The following is a 19,684-nucleotide window of genomic DNA, read 5'->3' as shown; positions in this document are numbered from 1 at the left end:
CCCAGTGGTTAACTCCAAGTCCAACAAAATAAACAAAATACCAATTATGATTCTAGTGTAGTGTAATTTATTTTCTATTCAGTGAGGTAGAAGTGATTTTCTCAGTAGTGTCACTTACACTATAATGATTATTGAACATAAGACAACTTAAGAAAATGATGGAAAAACAAATTAGATGGGCTGCAGATCATTGGCTTATCTTGACTGCTCACCTTGAAGAGAGAATTAGGGAAACATAAGATACAGTACTGGATGTCAGGGCGCTTGAAACCCCGGCTCTCCTTCCACCTCCTTGATGTCTCATATTAAAATTTTTAAAAAAAAACTAAACCAACATTTCCAGCAGGGATGAAACAGCACATCTTGCCAGTTTGAGGGTGTCTGCTAAATTAAAAATAATGATAACTTGCTGTGACAGAAAGTAATTAAAGGGTATAAGTTGTATAAGAACTTGGCTATTTCTAATGCTCCCTTTTTATTCTAAACATCCATCCATGAGTCACATGAGAAAAATGTTGACACGACTCCTTGGGTTTTTTTTTTAGCTGACACTTCAGTGCTGATGACCAAGTGCTAAAGCAATGCAGTAAAAAGCTGGACCCAATATTACGACACAATCTAATGGAAATCAATAGGAATTCTTCCACTGATTTTTCAATATGTATTGGACAGACAATTTATTTAATGCAGAAACCTGAATAATGGGAACAGAGGTTAACCAATCAGTGGTGCAGTGATAATCTCTTCATACTGAGATGGAATTGTCCCAATCAGAGTTTCTAACAAAAAAATGAGTTGGCCTCACATTCTTCTCTGGCGACATCCACAATCAGCCAACATTCTGTACATTAAGTGCTGCACATCTTATCTAGCTGATAGAATTTGCTGCAAGAGGCTTGGTTAACCATGTTTGGTTTAGCTTAAGGGCAAGAAAAATGACAGTCAGCATCAACCACTGAACCTGAAATGTCCCTGCAAAGTTTCACACTTACCGTTCCAGAACTATTATGTGTTCCCTCAGATTTATTTCAAAGGTCTGCATCATTACTCGGCTCTAATTGCAGCTTCCTTGCAGAATCTCCTATCTTTTTCCTCTGTTTTATATGGCAAAAAGTCTTTTAAGTTTCAAAGACAAGTTGGCCTTGCAAAAAAAAAAAGTGAGAATGCATGGATTTTGTAGCTGATTACTTTGTCAAGAAAATGTGCCGCTTATTTATGCCCCTTGACCTGTTGGGTTAGATTCAGTGCTTGTTATTTCAGCCCTTTTGATTATTTCACCTCAATAGCCAACCACTTATTCTTTTTGGTTTTTTTTATTTTTTTTTTTTAATGTGACATTCATATCTATTCTTGCAAAAAGATTGTTCAAAGAGTAGGTATGATCGCAGTCATTCTCTCTCACTTTCTCAGATTAAGGAGTGCTCCTGGCAATGAGAAAATGAACATTTGCTCTGAGTTTGACAGTTGTAAAGGATGTTTATATCCCAGGGCTTTGTTTATAAGGCTGAAGTGTTTAAAAGAATATTCTCTGCTGCTTCAGTCCCTTTCCCAGCTCCACTGCCCTTCTCTCGCGTCTCTCCACCCCCTCAATGTCTTCCTGCAGTGAGGGGCCCAGAACTGGACACAGCACTTGTCAGGTGTGGCCTCACCAGTTCCCAGTACAGGAGGGAAACACTGCTCCTGCTGGCCACACTCTTGTTGATACAGGTCAGGATGCCACTGGCCTTCTCGGCCACCTGGGCACACACTGGCTCATTTTCAGTGCTGTCAACCAGCATCCCCAGGTCCTTTTTTGCTGGGCAGCTTCCCAGCCACTCTGCCCCCAGTCTGTAGTGGTCCTGAGTCTACGAGCAGGACCAGCACTTGGTCTTACTGAACCTCATAGTGTTGGTCTCAGCACATCTATCCTGCCTCTACAGATCCCTCTGCAGGGCTTCTTGCCCTCCAGCAGATCAACACTCAGCTTGGTGTCATCTGTGATCGAGGGTGCCCTTGATACCCTCATCCAGATCATCAAGAGAGATATTGAACAGGACTGGCCCCAGTACTGAGCCCTGGGGGGACAGCACTAGGCACCTACTGGATGTGGCAATGTCCACACCACTCCCTGGGTTCAGCCATCCAGCCAGTTCCCAACCTGGCCAAGAGTGCACCTGACCAAGCTGTGGGCTGCAAGTTTTTCCAGAAGAGTCCTGTGGGAGACAGCATTAAAGACTGCACTGAAGTCCAGGCAGACTTTATCCACAGGCTTTCCCTCATGCACTAGGTGGGTCACCTGGGCACAAAGGAGCAGGCTGGTCAGACAGGACATGCCTTTCCTAAAGCCCTGCTGACTGGGTCTGCTTCCTTAGTTGTCCTGTGTGTGCTCACACTGGGAGCACTTCTGGTCACTCAAGGGGATCTGTTCCATAACCATCCCTGGCACAGAGATCAGGCTGACAGGCCTGAAGTTTCCTGGATGCTCCTTTCAGCCCTTCTTGTGGATGAATGTGACATTGTCCAACCTCCAGTTGTCTGGGACTTCCCTGTTTAATCAGAACTGATGCTAAATGGGGGATAGTGGCTTGGTGAGCCCTTCCACCAGCCCCCTTGGTGCTTTTGGGAGAATCACATCTAGTTCCATACACTTGTGAGTTTCTAGGTGGCCCAGCATATCACTTATGACTTCCTCCTAGATTACAGGGGGTCTAATTTTCTCTCCATCCATGTCTACCAGCTCAGGGGACTGGTTACCCTGAGGAAAACTGGTCTTACTGTCAAAGACGCAGAAAAGAGATTAAGCATCACAACCTCTTCATCCTATATAGCAAGTATTGAAAATATAGAAAGGCACTACCAAAATGTTTTCTGCCTTTGTGTATGATTTTTTGATTTTCCTAGCTCCTTCACTCAAGGGTAATCTTCCAAGGCACACAGATGTTTTAGCTGATTATCCTTTATCTGTCAGAAGTAGGCTCTCAGTGAGTATTGCTATTTCAGCATGGAGATAACAGGGAATGATTAGTGATTGGTTTGACACCATTTTCTTTCTGGACAGTATTTTCCATCACCACTTCTTCAATAAGATCAGCAAGGGCAAAGACCATTCAGATGACTATGCAAGCTAAGCATACCTTGGAAAGCATGCTCCTAGGCAGGTTGGCAGAGGAAACATGGGCAGTGCCTTCTATTAGGCAGCTGCTGAAATACAGATACTGAGGTTGGAAAACTACCTTCCACTAGGAGGAACTCAAAGCCATGGAAACTCTTACACTTGATGATATTGATGTTGAAGGTGAAATTTAGACCTCCACGTAGTCTGGGTGCACCTTTTTCCTTCTCTGGGCAATTTTTAGAAAAGCGGTTGTTATCTTATTGAAGCTCAAGGCTTCTGGGACTTTTGGGATTCTAGGATTGAACGCCATCCTGAATCCCTTGCGTTCAGACTAACAAAACCCTGAGTGTTGCTATGCAACATAGGCTGAAGCCCAAAGTTGTTCAGAAAAGTAGGATACGGGCATGTGGTGTTTTACAGAAATCTATAAACTTCCTTGTACAATGGACATTGTAAGGATGTACTCTAGCTGGCAAGTCAGGCTAATAAAAATAGAAGTTTGCCACCCCACCAGATCAGAGGTTAACACGCTTTCTGTGGAATGCAAAAAATCTTCCAGCAGACGCAAGCAGGAACTTCTGAGGCACCCCTTGCCTCATTGCCTATTTTAGCTGATAACCACCGTGTGCACTCGGCCTGGAGGACACTAAAGAGATGAATCCACACCTAGAACCAAGGCTGGCTCCTGGCAGCCTGATACAGAGGGCGAAAAAAAAGCGAAGTCTTTCAAAGCCTTGAACAAAGACCCAGTCTCCCTGATTTCCAGTGCCGCCAGAGCGTCTCTTCCAGACAGTGTCCACGCCTCTGACAGACAAACAAAATGGCAAAGCCTGAGCTGGTGCTGGTCCACAGCCCCGAGGCTACAAGCTGTCCCTACCAGACCAGGGCATCAGTACATCCAAGGGCAAGCACTCCTCAGTGGAAACCTCATGGAGACTGCTGGATGGATGGACATGCTCCAATTCCTATGGTAAAGGGTTCAAAAACCAACATGATTTCTGGGGTGTGGCCCCAGGCATTGCTCAGCCACACTGACATAACACAGCAATAACATGTAGAGAAATGAAGGAAGTCAAAGAAACATTGTTTGTTATGGGAATACTGAAAATACATATCAAAAAATTCCTGTAGATGTAACATTCGTGCATTTGTGAAGATCTTTAGCTAAGGAGAAATACAAAGAGAGCAATTAAGCTCATAAAAGGGTGAAAACCTTCCAATTAGTGCTCCATAGGCAGCCCTACTGACCATAACAGAGCCAACAGTTAGCCATAATTGAAATACTCACAAAAATCTCCACCTCAGCTCTCTTTAAATTACTGACTGTAACACTACTATAAAATGCTGCTCCTCTAATACAGTGACAGAAACTGATACAAGAAAAGTACAGAAATGAAGAAAGTGGAAAAGGTGATGACACAGATGTACCAAGACAATAAAAATGCATTTGAGGGGAAAAACCCTGAAACTTTATGCCTCACTTGACATTAAAAAATAGTAGAAGTATAACTTTCTCTGCTGAGAAATAGTTATTAGAGAGAAATAAAAATATGCAAGAGGTAATTTTTTTGTTGTTGTTTGCTATTTGGGAAGGGAAATATTTTGCCATAGGAGAACAGTCTGGTGATCCAGGTGGGGCTAAGCCACTGGGTTAAACCCTGTACTCTTGGGAAATTGCTCATCTCTTGTAACCCAGAGCTTTGCTGTTACTGTAATGGATAAAATTACATTTACATACTTACCAGGAATATTGTGAAATCTGTTAATATTTACAGAAAACTTTGTGAGCCCTAAGACAGTCTCATCAATTCCATGTGGCCCATTAAAACAAATAAAATCTCCTCTAATAATTTTAAATAAATGCAAACATTTTGTACCTATTTCACTTGTGCTTTCCATGCCCATTTTATTTTTCCCCACAGTGGTTTCCTGTCTACTGCAATAGCACAAAGTCCTGAATCTGCAAATATGTGCAGACAGGTACTTTTTGCACCTGTGATTTGTCCAACTGGGAAGCAGCAGAGCTGCCTGGGCAAGCAATTAGGATGTGTATGAATGCCTGTGGAATCAGACCCTGGATTTTTTTGTAGGGTATTCCCTCACAGGGGCCACTAATGCTGATTTCAAAGGAGTGGAGAATGAGGTCTGGGCTTCATCTGCCATGGCAACAATATATTGCAGATAGGAAATTACAGCTCGTGGGATTCGGATGCAGCGAGTATTTCCCCAAACCAGCAATTCCACCTAGAGAGAGTTGTTCTGCCAAGGCATTTCTTGGTCTGCTGTCATTTTCTAGCACAGCCTGTGCTTCTTTTATGACTCTTCACTTGCCAAAAATGAAAAGCAAAAATTTCCATAGCAGCTCTGTTGGCCAAAGAAAACTTTGGGGACAAGAGAAGTTTTTCAGCACTGTCTTTCCATGGGTTTATAGTTCCTCTCCTTATACCTTGCTTGTTTAGAAATTTATGTGCATCTATAAATATCCTTGCTGGGAGACTGGACTCCAAGGAAAGACTCTTCAGAAGTGATTGCTTCCCAGTAGTTATCAAGAAGGAAAAAATTGATTTGGCTGATCTGTGCTCCTTTTTTTTAAAGCTGTGGAGAGACTGGAGACGCCAGAGAAAGCAGCACAGGTGGTGCTTCCACTGCTGGGGATGGATGTGCTTTCTTACCTCAGTGAGTGTCTGTGGCTCTCACAGGCATGAATGCTTCCCATGGAATAGGATACCCTTTTACAAATGGTCTGGCCCCCAAAAATACCTACTGGGCTACTAAAAGCAATAGACTAATGTGCTTATACCATGTGATGGTACAAGTGTAAAAAAAATTTTAAAAATCAAAGCTTACCCTGAAGGTAAGAACTGAAATCCAAACCTCTCAAAGCCAAGTGTAGGCAGGACTGTTACACCAGAGATTATTTCTGAGCACCAGACATAGCACGGAATGTGACACCATTAAAAGGCTTTCAAAGGTGTGTTCAAAAGAAAACCATTATAATTCTTAGCCTGCCCATGTGATAATCCTTTTCAGTGAAGAAAAACAACCCCAAGTAACCACATATCACTTCTTCCCACCCAGTGCTCCTGGTTCTGGGAAAAAGGGACAGGCAGAAGGTCCCTTCTTCAATTATTACTCTCTCTTACCTCACCCTGGGCCATTTTAGGAGTTGCAGCTAGAGATCCATGCTACTGTTTCCCAATCTCATCTTTGCCCAGGGCCAAACTGGTGGGGGAAGTTAAACACAAACACCCTGTGCACATACACAGGTGTGTGGACACACCTCTTGGGGTAGGATCTGCTTTTGGGGTAAGAGGCAGGGAAGATGTCTTTGTGAGTACCCCATGGTATCCCAAAGTTTTAGGTTTAGAACATAGGTGCAGGACACCAGAAACTCTCCTGAGAAAACAAGCACCACTTTTCCAGCCTTCACATCCAGTTCTTCATTGCATGCTACTAGTCCAAATTAAAAAAAAAAAATCTTCTGATCTTCATTTGAAAGTATATTTCCCCCTTGCTTCACTCTCAAACAAAAGATGAATCAAACACTGAAAACTTGGAAGTTTTCCCCACTGCATGTTTATGCACACAGTGTTTTTGGAAAATCACTGAAGATTCACAGATTCCTGACTAATAAATATTTACAAATTAATTCCAATTAACTGGCTGTATTTGGACAAGGATTCATATCAGCAAGCACACCCTCACGTATGTGGATATGGGGGAACTTCATGTCGATAGTACCATTCTCAGAATCATTCTCCATAGGTGCTCAGAAAACAGAATTTCCAGGCAAATATGTTAAAGTGCTGACTAGTAATAGCATTCTTGAATAGATAAGAGAGTGAGCAGAGCTGAAAGCTTCAGCCTGCAGCTCACCCAGTGGGTATTTGCTTAAAATTGAGGCTGTCCTGTCTACAGGAAGATCTGAGTATGTTACATTTAAGGATACAGCATTATTTAGTTAGTCCAGGCAAAGAGGGAGGCTCAGCAAACTCAATATACTTATGAAAAGCAAGAATTCGTTCAGCTGAGTTGGGTTGGAGGCTGTTTTCATTTCACTCAGACACATATCTCCCTCTGCATATAATAACAGTCTGTAAATTCTCCTATAGCTACCCAGGAGCAAGTGATTGTAGGTGGCTTGATAAGGTAATGGGAGATAAAAAGCATCCCTACCTCCCAGGCTGAGCTCCTGGAAGACTTAAGGAATGTTGGAGGAAAACATTGAGCAAAAGTAAACAAACCACAAGCTTTTCTGACCCTAGACCCTCAAGTTCAAAGAAATTACACCTAAATAAAAGGCAGAAACTGGGCTCCTTATTATAATATATGCGAGACAATTAGAAGAAATAATTTCAGTACTCTTACATGAGATCCATGCTTGGTCTGACCTATAATTTGAAATGAGCTTGATTTTAATGACTTAAATTTCACTGCTAATAAGAGCAGCCCAATCAAACTACAGGCAAAGTGTGTGAAATAATTTACAGATTTTGTCTGAAAAGGTCAAGGTCTTAAACAAAGAAAAGTGGCTTTTCCTACCAGAGTGCTTGCCCCTCACTGTGTAAAACTAATAGACTGCTATGAAAAATAATACCTGTCTTTTGTGCTGAAGCTATCTTGTTTACTGAACACACACACACACAGACACACACACTCATTCCCAATCAGCTGCTGCTGCCAAAATGAACAACACATGGCTGAGAGAGGTCCCCATTGCCAGAGGGTGAGAATGAACAGAGTTCTTTCCACTGAAGTTAATGAAGCTATGACAATTTAAATTAACTGTGAGCCTACCCAAATTATCTGTTGACTTGACTGCACAAGGACTTGGGAAAGTTAAGCAGAACTAACTAAACTGCCAGCAAGAGAGGAGAGAGTGAGGCATGTTGAACTCTGCATGGGTTTCTTTGGCTCCTCAGTTGGGTGTCTCACAGGTTTGCTTATTTTTCTTTGGCATATAACTCTGCTTGGCTCTGCAGGACCCCCTCCTGCACACAAACTGCTGGCACTTAGAGCAGCTCTCCCTTTGGGACGTATATTCTTACTTAGCATCTCTCCTCTGGGCAGCTCTTTTCCTGTTTTTGTGGCATTCCTCATCTACTCACTTCTGTCACCCTTGTTAAACTCTCACACAAGCTGTGTTTCCAGTGACATGTCAGCCTGGTGAGAGACCCTCAGCACCTGCAAAGAAAAACCTGGAGGTGCACAGTAGACTTGCTCCTGCTGGCTTATCAGGTAACACATAAAATGTGTGATACTCTTCCAGAGGAATGTGATTTGCAGCTTTAAAAGACACATCCCATTAGGGATCTCTTCTCCAGAAATCATCTCAGAAATGTATCTGGGATTATCAAGTATTTGAGAAGCATTTTTTAAATTTTATTTTTTATTTAAGAGGCATGGCCTGGGATATTGAAGGAATAATGAGCTTTACTCTTCAAGACTGCAATGCTGATATGAATTTACTGAGTGTGTGATCTAGCAAATTACTAGCTCAAATTCCCAAGATGCCATTTATAAACCTGACTGAGGAGCTGAAAGCACAACAGCGTAGACAAATACAGGGATAAGAGATGAACTGTCCTGGCTTGGTAGCTCTTTCAGTACAACTGTACAGTACAATTGTACCCTGCTGGGTCAGAGCATGAGTGGCACATGCCCTTTTCTGCATCCCTCTCTTCATAAATACCCTGAGCTCCCCGTGTGAGGGATGGGAAGGCAGCTCATTGAAGCTGAGGCTGAACCACATAAGCACTTTAATGTCACTCAAACTCGTGAAAGCATTTCCCTAGAGCTCTGCTCTCCCAGATAGCAGTAGTCATCTTTGAGTGATACTCAATAGAAGTCCCTGTGCCAAAGTGTCCCTGCATGGGATGAGAGATGGAGTTAATACATTTTAATATTAGACACGAGAAGGCAACAAAGTCTAAAATACAGGGTTTTACTTCTGCTGAGTGAAAACTGATGAGTTGTGAGAAACTGTCGTAAGGGGAGTAAATGAAGGTAGGAAATCATCCATACTGTTGAAGTGTTTAGCCTAACATAACATTGAGAGCAAAGGAAATTAACTGCTGCATGACACCAGTGAATTCATGACTCCTCAAATCTGCTTGGTGATTCATGTTCTTGTTGGAGAAGTAAAAGATAGACCTCCATCCTACTTTGCAATATCCCCTAGGCTTACCAGCTTCTCCATTTTTACCACATTTTAGTTTAAAACTACTAATTTAAGATCTTAGTAGAGCTTTTCTTTCCTGCTGTGCCTCAACACTAAGTTTGGTACTTACCAGACCCCATCTCATGAATAACATTACTGTCAAGCTCACCTGGGTTTTTAACTATATTCATGACTCGAGTGGGGAGACACACAAGATGAAGACACCATATTTGAGACAAGAAATGTAACTCCTACAAATGCTTTAGTCTTCCAAACATTTTAGAAAAAACATTTATTATTATCTCATTCAGTAGGCATGTTTTGATTCTTTGTAGGAACTGAACCAGAACATATCTAAAATATCTAACAGAGAGGCTTTATTTCAGGACATGGAGCTCATCAGCCCAGGAGCCCATTTTGCCTGGTTTCAGATGTTTGGGTATGTGACACTGGCTGGTTTGTGCATGTGTGTGTGTGTGTAAGAGACTGCTGGAAAAACCAGAATTTATACATTCATACTCTCTGTAGCTGACCCCAGTGAAGGGCATCACTTTGGTACCCTACCAGTGCTGCATGCAAACAAAATCAAGTCTAGGCTTTCACTGTTTTCCTGCAAAAACCTCAGTGTTTGAGCAAGTCATTTAATTTTAAGCGAATGCACTTTCATTTCAAAGATATATTTTATAAATACATACATATATATATATGTGTGTGTGTGTGTATATATATCTATATATCTATATCTATCTATATCTATATATGTATACATATATATATATATATACAGACAACTATTCAGCTTCAGACTTGGCCATACCTCTCTCATACATGCATCAAGCTGCAGACCCTGTAAGTAAGGTGAGAGCCATGTGCAGGTATTTATTTATAGTGTCAGGAGCAAGCCAACAGAGTACTGCACTGCAAAGCAGCTTCCATTGTGTGCAGTATAACTCCTTGTGTTCAAAAGCTCCTGAAGGTTTAGAAATGGAATGTTTCTGTAAGGGTATATATTTGGTCATTTATACCAGCCAAGGATCTTTCCTGCTGAGTTTATTACCCTTTTGTGTAATTTTCTTCTGTTTCTTTCTCTTCCTCTCTTATGATCTAACTATTTCTTTTTATCCTCCCAATTAAAATGTCAGATACAGAATCCAGCCTAAGCATTGGACCACTGCACTGATATACAGACAGCGATCTTACAGCAACTCTGCTGCTTTCTGTTTCAGAGCAGGAACTGATCATAAATTCAGGAAGAGAAGAATGTAACCCTAACAGATGCAAAGCTGGTTTGAATTAAAAACTAAAATAATTAAAAAGGCTTTAGTCAGCATGTAATAGGTTCTCAATATACTTTGCTTTGAAAATATTCTCATCTCATTCCCAAAAAAATGTGGGTTTATTGATTAACTGTGTGATTAACCACCACAACACAGAGACTTCAAAGCTTCCTGGGTCTTCATTTCATTAGTTTATTTATCCTCTAACACCTTGTTTTTCTCAGGTTAAGGTCAGCCCATCAGTATAAACACTCAAGCAAGAAGTGTAGCTGTTTGCAGGTTTCAGTGTAATTTCAACTCTAGGTGTGAAAGATTAAAAAAAAAAAGAAATCCTAATTGCAGCTGTCAATAATAGTATTGCAGCTACAATTCACATCATTTGCAGCTTCTGTCGCTGGGAAGCACATCTGACTCACTCAGTACATAACACAGGACTTGCTATTTCTAGGCAGCTGATGTTTTAGTGCTCAGACATCTACTCAGCCTTGACTTGATAGTCTAAAGTAAATATCCTTGAGCAATTGCACAAAAACACCTATGCAGCAAGCAAGTAAAAAACCCTGCTGTTTATAGTTTGCAGATGCTTGGGAGAAAACAGTCTATATAACATACCTCTAAACTGCTCTGACAATGGCTAAACTGCCTCCTAGAATCATGGAATCATTATGGCTGGAAAAGAACTCCTGGATAATTGAGTCCAACCATGAAGCCAGCACCACCTTGTTCACCACTAAACCATGTCCACAAATGCCACATCCACAGCACTTATTGGGATGGTGATTCCACCACTTCCCTGGGCAGCCTATTCCAATGCCTGACGACCCTTTCAGGGAAGAAATTGTTCCTAATATTTAACCTAAACTGCTCCTGGAACAACCTGAGGCCGTTTCCTGTTATCCTATTGCTTGGTGCTATTCAAATGTTTCTGGTTAAAGTGGTTTGTTAAATTTTAAGAAGGTTCCCTTCTGAGAATGTTATTTTTGTCTGCATTACTATCTCAAAGAAAAACCTCTAATGAATAAATTAAATCCTATTGAATATTGATGATGGATTACAAAACTTGACACTGGATTTTAAGGCTGGAATAGATCTTCAAGGAGCAAACTACCTGCAGTTACTACTGAGTCACTCCTTCCCCTCTTCCCCCAAGACAATGAATTGTTAATACTTGACACAGATGAGCCTATATCTCCCATTTGAACTGCTGGCCTCTGGTTTCTAGCAGACTGACTCCAAATTCATAAGTCAGAGCCACCTCTCAGGCATTTTGGTCAATAAAAAAATACCAAAAATTCTTCTATCCAGGCAAAGATTATAAAGCAAAACAGCTAATAACCACAGCCTCCCCTGTAAACACTCAGAATATGCCACTGCAGAGCGCTTGGAAATCTGCAAAAAGCAATGTACAAACCAAGCTGTAATTATCCTCTCACGAGATTTTGGCCTGTAAGTGAAAAAGTAGATGTGACAGAAATTAGAGTGATGAAAGCCCGTGGATTCTGATCCCTGTTCTGGTTCCACAAGGTAAGTACAAAATGAAATCACCGTAAGAGGCTACCAGCCTTCCCTTTGCAACACCCTTGCTAGAGCAGATGCTAATCCAGCCAGGATCAAACCCCTGTCTCAAGCACCACAATGAAGAGCTTGTGTTTCCTTTGGAGCCTAAGCTCTCTCTGTTGGGAAGCCAATCACAAAGAAATCCCTCACGGCAGCACATGTTTGGGAGCAACCCTCAAACACTGAAAGATAATAACAGTTAAAAAAATTCAGCAATGCCAAAGAGGTAATTGTTAGTGAGGGCCCTATTTTTACCTTCATCACGGGTTTTCCTACCAAAAAAACTGCCATATACCAGTGTCCCAACTTCAGACACAGCTGCAGTGAAATAGAAACATGCAGCAGAGGGAGAAGTGCTTGGGGCTGATCAGGCTCCTGTTCTCACTCTAAAGCATTCACCAGCATGCTATTCAACATTTTAAAGGAACCAGGGAAGGCCTCTAAGATAACTTAGGAAAGTTATCAAGATCACATAATGGAAGGTGAAGAAGTGTACTGGAGAAACCTCTCTCCTTTATATTAAATAAAAACAGACTGCATCCAGACTCCCAGAATGAGCTCTTAAGTGAAAAAAGTACCTTGCAGGAGCCGTACATGGCAAGAAGTATCTGCTTGTGTCCTGTGTAGGGTTCTTAGACACCATGGCCTTCTGTGCTTAAGCTGGTATACCAATTTAAAAACCCTTTTCACTCATTGAGACTTTTTGAGAAAACATAAAGCAAGATTTTTCTGCGACCTGCAGAGTGCACCTGCAGTGTCATCTGGAGCAGTAAAACCTATTTTAGTCACCTGAATCACCCCACTGGGCACTCACTGGAGAGATGCAGAGGAAAGCACTTTTCAAGAGTTCCCCTTTGATCCTGAAGGAAAAATCTAAGATTTATTTGTCACTTGATAGCTCTTCAGCTAATGTATCTGGCTTTGGTAATGCTAAGGTTTGGTATATTCAAAGCTACTCTAGGCAGTTTTCAAATTTTTAAGGCATGCTGAAATCAGTCCCAGGGCTGTACTAATGGAATGGGACCTGAATTACTTCCTGAGAAACCAGAAGCTGGTTTATTTTGAGAAAGTGAGAAGAGAGTCAAGTTGAGAGATTCTAACTCTAGTATTTTCACAGTGCTGGCAGAAGAAAGGATTTGTTTGCTGTTTTCAGTCACACTAATGTTGTATTATGCCTGTTTCAGAGAATAACACTTGTGCTAAGAACACACAAATTAGCATCCTCAACAAACTCTCGAGAAGTTAACAAGGAGAGAACAAATCCCATTTTACTAACAGGTGCTTTTCAGTGATACTCTACTTCTTTGCAGAAATAATTAAAAAATGCTTTTGCTTAATCCCTAGAAGGCAGACCTTAACTGTGTAATCTAAAGAAACAATCGAAGCAAAATTAAACAAAATTAACCGTATACGCCTCGAGCACAGTTCACTCAGGATTTAGATGACCTAAATCACAGATGGATTAGTTTCTCCTCTAGTTGTGAGAATGATTTAAACTTTTACTGACCTTTTGTGGTTAATTCAGACATTTCTCTCAAGTTTTCAAAGCAGTCTTCTTAGTCAGTGAGCATAACAACTCTTCTGAACAAAACTAAACTTCAGCCCTAGGAAAACTGTGGTGTAATAACCATGGGATATACTGTGGTGTGTAACTAACTAGGGACACATTATTCTTCATTGTATCCTCTGTTCAAACTCGCCACTCCACTTATTAATCAAAGGCTTTATCCAGGACTACTCCTTTTGGTTTTGCTTTAGGTTGTAACCATGCCAGATGTCTGTGGGGGCGTTGGCAAAGGGTGATATAAATTGCCTTAAAACTATTGAAATTAAAACAATCACTAGCAGTTACATACTTGCCATTGTGCAACCTCTTTTGCTTGCCTGTGCTACTGACACAGAAAACAGCTGCCACACACTATTGCTCACGTTACTTTTATGAAAAATAACGAGAAGCTTTAAGATAGACAAAACCCCTCCTCTATCTTCACATTGTTCACTCTCTCTCCAACCACAGCCACACTGCTCCTCTGGTGGAGGAGGATCCCTTCCTGAATGTATGAGAGTCCTTTCTGCAATGCCTTTGAGTTTCAAAGGGAAAACATTAAGTTGCTTCTTGGCAAAAAAGCACAAACCTTTGCAAAGCTCCCGCAGTACAAACAAACACTCATCATCAAGTTGTTTGGGGCAGACAAGTCGCTCTGCACGTTCTGACAACGCTAAAGCAAAGCCGTAAAAAAGCTCAGACCTTATACTTCAAATTACTGTCACAGCACCAAGGATGCTTGTTTCAAATTTAGCCTGTCCTTTGCGTTATAGCGTGCAAAATCCTTTCTTAACAGAGATCTTACAATGAGCCCGATCAGAGGAAGGGAGAGGAGCTTCAAGGTGTAATTAAGTGAGCGTAGGAGGAAGGGCTGTGCTCTGCGAACAGCTGGCCTGGAGTCTCCCAAGTGACTCCCTGCAAACCTGACCTTTGGCTTGCCAAGCAGCAGCTCCTTTGGAGAGCCAGCCACAAGGCTGCAGCTCCCAGCCGCTCCCTTTCCCTACTTACAGCTCGGTGGTGTTGGCAGGGATGTCCCGGGGAGCCTGGAGCACCTGGCTTTCCTGACAGATGAAGACCCTGCCCAGGCAGCGGCAGGCGGGGTGCTGGCATCCCAGGCAGCCCGCCAGGAACAGCAGCAGGCAGGCAAGGGCTGGAGACATCTCTGCCTTCACATCTGTGCCCGTCTCCTTTATCTCAAAGGCAAGAACGCAGAGACCTCCCAGGCCAACTCCCTGGATGGAAGATCCGCCCCAAAAGCTGGGACAAACCATGTGGCTCTTAGGGGATGACTTCTCAGCAAGTTTCACTTCATGACCCCAGATTCCTTTTGGAGTTGGAGTGGGGATAGAGATGAGCAATGCTGATTTTTCATGACACAAGTATTTTTTATTTCAAGTGGTGTTGAAATCAGGGGGCCCAGCTGTACTAACCAGGGCTCTTTTAATATGCTGGGAAAAGGTTCTTCTTTCTCAGCTACACTATTTTTCATGTCTTGCTTGGTGAGACCAAGGGACAACAAAGCATTTTTACTTTCTACAGCCCAGACCCTTTTTGTCCCTGAAGGAGAAGCACTCTATTTATAGCACTATTTATGCTCCCATAGATCCAAGGGCCCCAGCTTTTGTTATGCTTCTAGGAAAATGTAAGGTGTTATTATTTTATATAGTCTACTTCATGGGGTAAAAGCTCTACAGACCTGAAGCCAGCGCTAAATAACGCCTCTTTTTTCACAACTGCGATTATTTTTCATGCAGTTGCTGATTCATCTCCTTTTTTTTCTTTGACACTTTTATTGGAACCTGAACAGAAGAAAAGCACAATCCAAATTGTCCCTGTGGACTGGTAAACTAATTTCATCATCTGGAACAGAAATCCCAGAAATATTGCCAAATGACTATTTGTGACACAACAGGAGGAAAACAGCTTTAAGAATATCATCAGAAGGCCTGGATGTTGAATCTTGTCTTTAAGTCCCTAATTTTTTTGTTTACTTTTTTGAGTGAGCTAAACTATCTCTCTACAAATATTAATCCTTGAGGAAGGGGCCCTGTGAACTCTTTGCTGTGACTGAGTCAAGGCATTGCCAGGGCTTCTCTACAAGACACCTGTAGAGAAATGAGGTGAAATGAGAATTTTGACATAAAGGTGTTTGTGGTTTTGTTTTGTTTTGGTTTTTTTGTTTTATTGTGTGTTTTGTTTGTTTTTCATTCAAACTGTAAATAGCTTTTTCAGACACACAGAGCTTATAAATCATGTGCATTTTAAATAAGTGAGGGAGACATGGGTAATTCTGCTGAACCTAATTCACATTTAATCCTTCCCATTGCTTGGAAGGTTTTCTTAATCTTGTTAAAACTGCTGTTAGCTTGTTTGTCATATTTTTTTTAATTGTTGTTTTTTCTTTCATAATCAAGAAGCATTAACAAATGTAATGAGACAAAAGACAGCATCTTTTCTCTGAATTGTGTTGACCAAAATTTTCCATCATTCTCACTTTTAAAACAAGCCTCAAATATAGATGCTTCTTCAGGGAGCTAATTAAGATTTTTTTAAACAATTACAATAATTCTTAAACTTAAGAGTAATCCAAATTGTACCAAATATTTGTTATTTTTTCACCCAGTCATTTAAACCTACACAAGATGAGAATTTATATTCACGTACAAAAAAAAAGTAAGGAAAAATCATGACAATCTTTCTCTAACAGTGGTAGGCTTATAATGAGTTGTAAGAGTATTCTTTTAGTTGTATGTGTAAAACAGAGTCCATTTTTCTAAGTTTCAGGAGAATGACAGTGACTGCCAGAAAAAAAGAATTTCTGAAACTTTAGTGACTTTTTCCTTATCTCTCTCTCTTCCCTTTCCTTTGAAAGATCTTCAACCTGCAAGGTCTTCTGAAATGAGTGAAACCTTCAGTCACCTTCATCCTCAATGGGATGAAAACTGCAGAATTGCACCCTATGATCAAACAAATTCCTATTTAGTTAAATTTTTGCTGTAGCCTACTGAAAGTTGGAATAACGGCACACTTCAGGATTTAAACAAATGCCAGGAAGACAAATCATTTGAGGCTTTTGGGGTTTTGTGTTTTCAATACAAAGTCTTTAATTCCTGCAGTCGTAGAGTAAAAGCAGGCTGAAAAAATCTCCAAAATATGAAATGTGAAGTTTGAGGAATGTAAGTGGCACAGGAATATGTGGATACAGAGGAATTTAAGCTGTATCTCTTCATACTGAAATACATCAGTATAAATGGTCATATTATACTGATGAAATGGATAGTAATATTTATGATATAAATGGTAAAAAGTGGTAACATTCTCTGAATGTCAAAACAATTTTCACAGATATGAAGACATTGCAATTTGATTAACTTTGGATTTCATATGTCAAACCACGAAAGTTGTTTCAGATGATAGCAATAGTTCCTCTATGTGCAAAAGTCAGGAGATCAAAAATATCACGAGGATTACAAAGTGTTTTTCCAATTATTAGTGGAAACCAAAACTACAATAAGTATGTTTTATTTTAATAAAACTAGTAAAGCAGAGGTATTTTAAAACATCAGGTCTGGTTCAGTACCAAATCATGAACATAATGAACAAAAATTGGAGGGAGGTTGTGTCTTTTCCATTTTTGTCCAGTTAGGCCATTTTATCAGTACATTACATTGCTCCATTTTCACTTACATCAGTTAAGAATGAGATGACAATTATTAAGTAATATAAACCCCTTACCAGACTGCAAGATTCTCTTATAATACCACGGAGATAAGACTTTGATGGAAATATGCAAGTATCATTACATCCAATAAAATCAGGCTAGTATGCTAAACAGAACTGACATTTCACTCATATTGGAATAAGCACTAAATCAGGACCACACTAAAACTCCCTGAGGGTACATGAAGATTCAGAAGGATCTCTTGAGTTGTTTTAAACATATGATCCTAGCTCTTAAAGAATAGATTCTGGTGTCTGTTAATGTTTTGAACTGGGAAAATCTGTCCTATTTCTGCACATGACTGTCAAATGGCACACAGCCACATCTGCACAATCCCCTGCATGGATTAATCAGCTGGTGATCCTGTCACTCCCAGTTCAGGAGCACAGTTATCTCCTCTCGGGAAGAAAATTCTTATAAAAGAGGGGGGAAAAAACTTCCGGGTATCTTTCTGTGGAATTTGCACTCCCAAGTCTTTCCTGAGTGCCAGATTGGAGATATGACCATGCCTGAAAACCCACAGGACCTGTTGCAGGGGAACACCATCAGAGCATCTTGTGCTAGGAGCAAGGATGCACTGCCATTGAGATTCATGCTGTTGAATGTGCAAATGCAGAGATGATGGTGCTTTCAGATATTTATGAGAGCCTTATCTTTGCATCCAATTGCAGAAGAACTATGCTCCAGCTGGCAAATTGGTCTTGAGAGTGTAAACTGTTTTTCTGAGTAAGAAAACAGAAATTTCCCCAAATTGAAGCACTGTAGCAACAGAGATGCAATTAAATGAATTATGACAGATATTCAATGATGATGTTACAGATTATGAAATTAGATGATGTCTGGGACAAATAGTTAATTCAAGGTTATATAGTCAACAGGGGATCTTTTTGGGGATGGTGGTAAGGGAGTTTGTTTGATAGGACTGCCTCTAGAGTCAGCACTGGCCTCTAAAATTAGCTCAGGTTGAATTTTGCAAGAGGAAGCAAGGGGATCTGCAGACTCCATCCTCTGACCAAGCAGCAGTGCCTGTCCTGGGCTGTGCTGACTGACTTGGGTCGATGAGGTTACAGTGGGAAATAAAAGGAGCCATACCAACTCTCTCTCTCTTGCCCTCAATAAACTTGCTTCAAACACAGCTCTGAGCTCCGTCACCACAGCGTGGATGTGGCCAGGTCAGCACCTAAATCCAGCTGTTGGACGTGTGAGAGCAGCTCTTTTCCTTAAGGCAGGAAGGTCACCAGGTGCTGGAGTGCATCAAGCTACAGGCAAGCAAGCTCACAGCAGCATCTGCTTGTGTTTCTCTCCTCTGAAACACAGCATGACAGCCAATTAAGTAAATACTGTTTCTACTGATGTTTCCCAGCCTCAGAACAGTGTTTAATTACTGAATGCCTCTTTATCAGTGGCTTTGCTTAACAATAAGCATTCTCTAAAAATGTGTAGGGAAATCAATCACCTGCATGAACAGATGATATAAAAAACACATCCAAAAGAGGTTTATCCTTTCAGAGTGGTTATTTCCCTCTCTTTTGATGATATCCAGCACATAGTTTCTCCCTGTGGCTTTGCAAGCAGCAACAGCCTCTATTGTCCTGACTGCCATGCTATGAGAAGAAAAAGGTGTTTTCTATCCAGAAAAGCTGGCAATGTGAGGTGGAGCAGATCCTAAAAGGAAAATAGAGGAAATGACTGAAAAGGACTTTGACACATCACTGATTTACCTTTTGTGAATGACCAACATGGGTCTTAAATCAGCAGATCATTGAGGCAAACAGATCATAGACCTGATAAAAATATAATATTTTAGGCGCTTTCCAGAAATAGCTGTTCTGAACAGAATATTTTTAGCTTCACCTTTTTCTACGGATGGGGATTATTTTTAAATACATTTGAATGGACAGGCTTTATCTGTGCCCTTGGTGTCGAGAACATAAAGCGGTAAAGTAGACTAATGAAAGCAGTATTATTGCTCTCTCAGTTCCTTCAGCCATCTGCTCGAGTGAAACCTCAACTCCAACACGGAGTGAAGCTGAGACAGTAAATCAGCCACCAGAGGGAGTGCATTGACTCGGGAATAGAACACACACGTGTAAGGGAAAGGATTAGAAACTGCATGGAATTATGCTCATGCCGATTTCGTGTGGCTGACTCTTGGCTTCACACCTTGGCTGTGATGAGTTGGTCTCTTATTAAAGTACATCCCTGCAGAAAACTGCACATCACATGGAGCTGTGTCCGATGCAGCAACAATCAGCTGTGCTGTGGCTCTTCCCTCCCTCCTCCTTGAAGACAAATTAGGATCTTGTGTAAGCAGTCCTACCTCTCTAAA

At 41.1% G+C, this 19,684-nt stretch overlaps 1 protein-coding gene across 10 annotated transcripts in view; it reads right to left on the bottom strand.

Annotated features, from left to right (window-relative positions):
• Positions 1 to 14,890, bottom strand: part of FSHR (follicle stimulating hormone receptor) — an 81,278-nt gene extending 66,388 nt beyond the window's left edge. For 3 of the 10 annotated variants that reach the window (XM_086878988.1, XM_023922969.2, XM_086878992.1), the window contains exon 1: positions 14,643 to 14,850. In XM_086878988.1, the coding sequence (XP_086735114.1) occupies positions 14,643 to 14,794 (152 nt within the window). In that variant the 5' untranslated portion in view covers positions 14,795 to 14,850. Of the gene's footprint in view, positions 1 to 14,642 lie in introns of all 10 variants that reach the window. The other 7 variants (XM_023922967.2, XM_086878991.1, XM_086878986.1 and 4 more) reach the window with 5 other exon arrangements.
• Between the last annotated feature and the right edge of the window lie 4,794 nt (positions 14,891 to 19,684).

This window comes from Cyanistes caeruleus, chromosome 2 (genome assembly GCF_971803275.1).
Source record: "Cyanistes caeruleus chromosome 2, bCyaCae1.hap1.1, whole genome shotgun sequence".
NCBI lineage: Eukaryota > Metazoa > Chordata > Aves > Passeriformes > Paridae > Cyanistes > Cyanistes caeruleus.
This window is presented reverse-complemented; position numbering and strand designations above follow the sequence as displayed.